The sequence below is a fragment of the Nanorana parkeri genome, unplaced genomic scaffold (genome assembly GCF_000935625.1).
Source record: "Nanorana parkeri isolate BGI_ZX_2015 unplaced genomic scaffold, ASM93562v1 scaffold4427, whole genome shotgun sequence".
Lineage (NCBI taxonomy): Eukaryota > Metazoa > Chordata > Amphibia > Anura > Dicroglossidae > Nanorana > Nanorana parkeri.
The window spans coordinates 13,491-14,101 of NW_017310689.1; the positions used below are offsets into that span (position 1 = coordinate 13,491).

A 611-nucleotide genomic window follows, 5' to 3' on the forward strand; every position below is an offset into this window, starting at 1 on the left:
GTGACGCTCTGTCATGTCTTCTTCCAGATACGAATGGAGACGGATTCATAGACGAGCAGGAGTTGGAGGCTCTGTTCACGAAGGAGGTAAGAGGGCGACGTATTACCCAGCATGCACCTCTTCTGCCCGTCCTCACGGTGCAGGCGGTGAGATGTGTTTGTGTGTTTCAGCTGGAGAAGGCGTACGACTCGAAGAATGAGGAGGACGACATGATGGAGATGGAGGAGGAGCGGCTGAGGATGAGGGAACATGTGATGAACGAGGTAAATGTTCTGCGCCGGCCTCCTATACGCGCTTTGCCTTCATTACACCGGGGACCCCCCTCCAATCAGGAGTTTCAGCTGGAGAAGGCGTACGACTCGAAGAATGAGGAGGACGACATGATGGAGATGGAGGAGGAGCGGCTGAGGATGAGGGAACATGTGATGAACGAGGTAAATGTTCTGCGCCGGCCTCCTATACGCGCTTTGCCTTCATTACACCGGGGACCCCCCTCCAATCAGGATCGGTGACAACATTGTTCCATTATTATCAGATCTTTTTTAGTGATTTCTTCCATTGAGAATATTTCCTCTTCTTTTTTTTGTTCCAGATATTTAAGGAAGAGAGCA

The 611-nt window shown here is 50.9% G+C and overlaps 1 protein-coding gene across 1 annotated transcript in view; it reads left to right on the forward strand.

The window, feature by feature from the left end:
- The window catches only part of LOC108803907 (nucleobindin-2-like), a gene marked incomplete at both ends in the record, with an annotated part of 13,805 nt that extends 13,371 nt beyond the window's left edge, over positions 1-434 (forward strand). The window contains 2 exons of the mRNA XM_018575701.1: positions 20-86; positions 171-434. Coding sequence (XP_018431203.1) covers positions 20-86; positions 171-434 — 331 coding nt within the window. The remainder of the gene's footprint in view (positions 1-19; positions 87-170) is intronic.
- Positions 435-611: the final 177 nt, after the last annotated feature.